This window comes from Cibotium barometz, chromosome 55 (genome assembly GCF_041138505.1).
Source record: "Cibotium barometz isolate CiBa-2024 chromosome 55, ASM4113850v1, whole genome shotgun sequence".
Classification (NCBI taxonomy): Eukaryota; Viridiplantae; Streptophyta; class Polypodiopsida; order Cyatheales; family Cibotiaceae; genus Cibotium; species Cibotium barometz.
Genome location: NC_141100.1, coordinates 8,210,525 through 8,211,764, shown reverse-complemented (window position 1 = coordinate 8,211,764; position 1,240 = coordinate 8,210,525). Strand labels below are relative to the sequence as shown.

The following is a 1,240-nucleotide window of genomic DNA, read 5'->3' as shown; positions in this document are numbered from 1 at the left end:
ATTGTGGGTTTCTCATGTGTAGGTAACTGGCAAGGCTATTATGCTTGATGAGATAATTAATTATGTACAGTCTCTCAGACAATAAGTGGAGGTGAGATATCACAAAAATCTAAAATTGCCTTGTTTATGGTTTTAGCTTGTCATCTTTTCTAATTAATATTATCCTCTTGATTACAGTTTTTATCCATGAAGCCAGATGCGGTGAACCCAAGAGTGGAGTTCAACAAGGATAGTCTATTTGGGAGAGGTGTTAAAACAAGGAGCCACATACTTCCCAAGAATCTACTTACCTGTTGATGTGCACTCTCTTGGGATGATCATATTTGGCATTGAGGCAAACAATAAGCACCCATCTAGCATCCATGGATGCCTATGGGGACTCAGATTCACAGGTATGCATACCATTGATGAAAAGGAAACAATATCAAATGAATTTAAACATCTAATCATTCAAGATCCTAGTCTATAATGCATTATTTTTTAATGTGCAGCATATCTCACAAGCTTGGGATGATGAGGTACAAAATGTTATGCAAATGAGTTTTGCCCAAGGCAGGAAAACCTCTTTGAGATCCCCTAGCCTTCAAGGTTTGGATGCCAATTTCAAAGAAGTAGACTTTTGTATTGCATGTTTCTTTGCACGGGGGGGACTTACTATGGATTGGGTGTATCCTTGGAGTCCAATTGTTGAGCTGTAGGTTAGTAGGGCAACCTCTTTTGGGGGTCTTTGAAAGAGTGTTAATGTAGGTCGTGGGCTCGAGCTACTCCAAGTTATATAAAGTAAATATACACACACATCCACATATGTCTGTATACTTATGTATATACGTATATATATGTGTGTGTGTGTGTGTGTGTGTGTGTGTGTGTGTGTGTGTGTGTATACATATACATATAACATACTCCCGTGAGAGTACATCTTTGTGTCTTATGAATTTCTCTCATGTTTCAATTAAGCAAAAATTTGTCTTATTATTTGGAAATAAATATATAACTATACTTATTTTTTTAGATATAGATATCTAGCATACTTCACGCTTTATTGTGCACTCATGAAAGTATATCTTTGTGCCTTATATATTGCACTTGTGTTTCACTTAAGCAAAATTTAATCTACGGATAATTATTACACTACACTCCATCCTTCAATTTGTTCTCATGAAAGTAAGTCTTTGTGTCTTATGGATTTTTCTTCTATTTCACTTAAGCTTAAATTAAGTTATTTTGTTGGATAATTATC

General features: G+C 35.4%; 1 protein-coding gene across 4 annotated transcripts in view; it reads left to right on the top strand.

Annotated features, from left to right (window-relative positions):
• LOC147607329 (uncharacterized) overlaps positions 1–867 on the top strand; it is a 3,208-nt gene extending 2,341 nt beyond the window's left edge. For 3 of the 4 annotated variants that reach the window (XM_086790396.1, XM_086790394.1, XM_086790395.1), the window contains 3 exons: positions 23–91; positions 178–392; positions 492–867. In XM_086790396.1, the coding sequence (XP_086646522.1) occupies positions 23–26 (4 nt within the window). In that variant the 3' untranslated portion in view covers positions 27–91; positions 178–392; positions 492–867. Of the gene's footprint in view, positions 1–20; positions 92–177; positions 393–491 lie in introns of all 4 variants that reach the window. The other variant, XM_086790397.1, reaches the window with a different exon arrangement.
• The last annotated feature ends 373 nt before the right edge of the window (positions 868–1,240 follow it).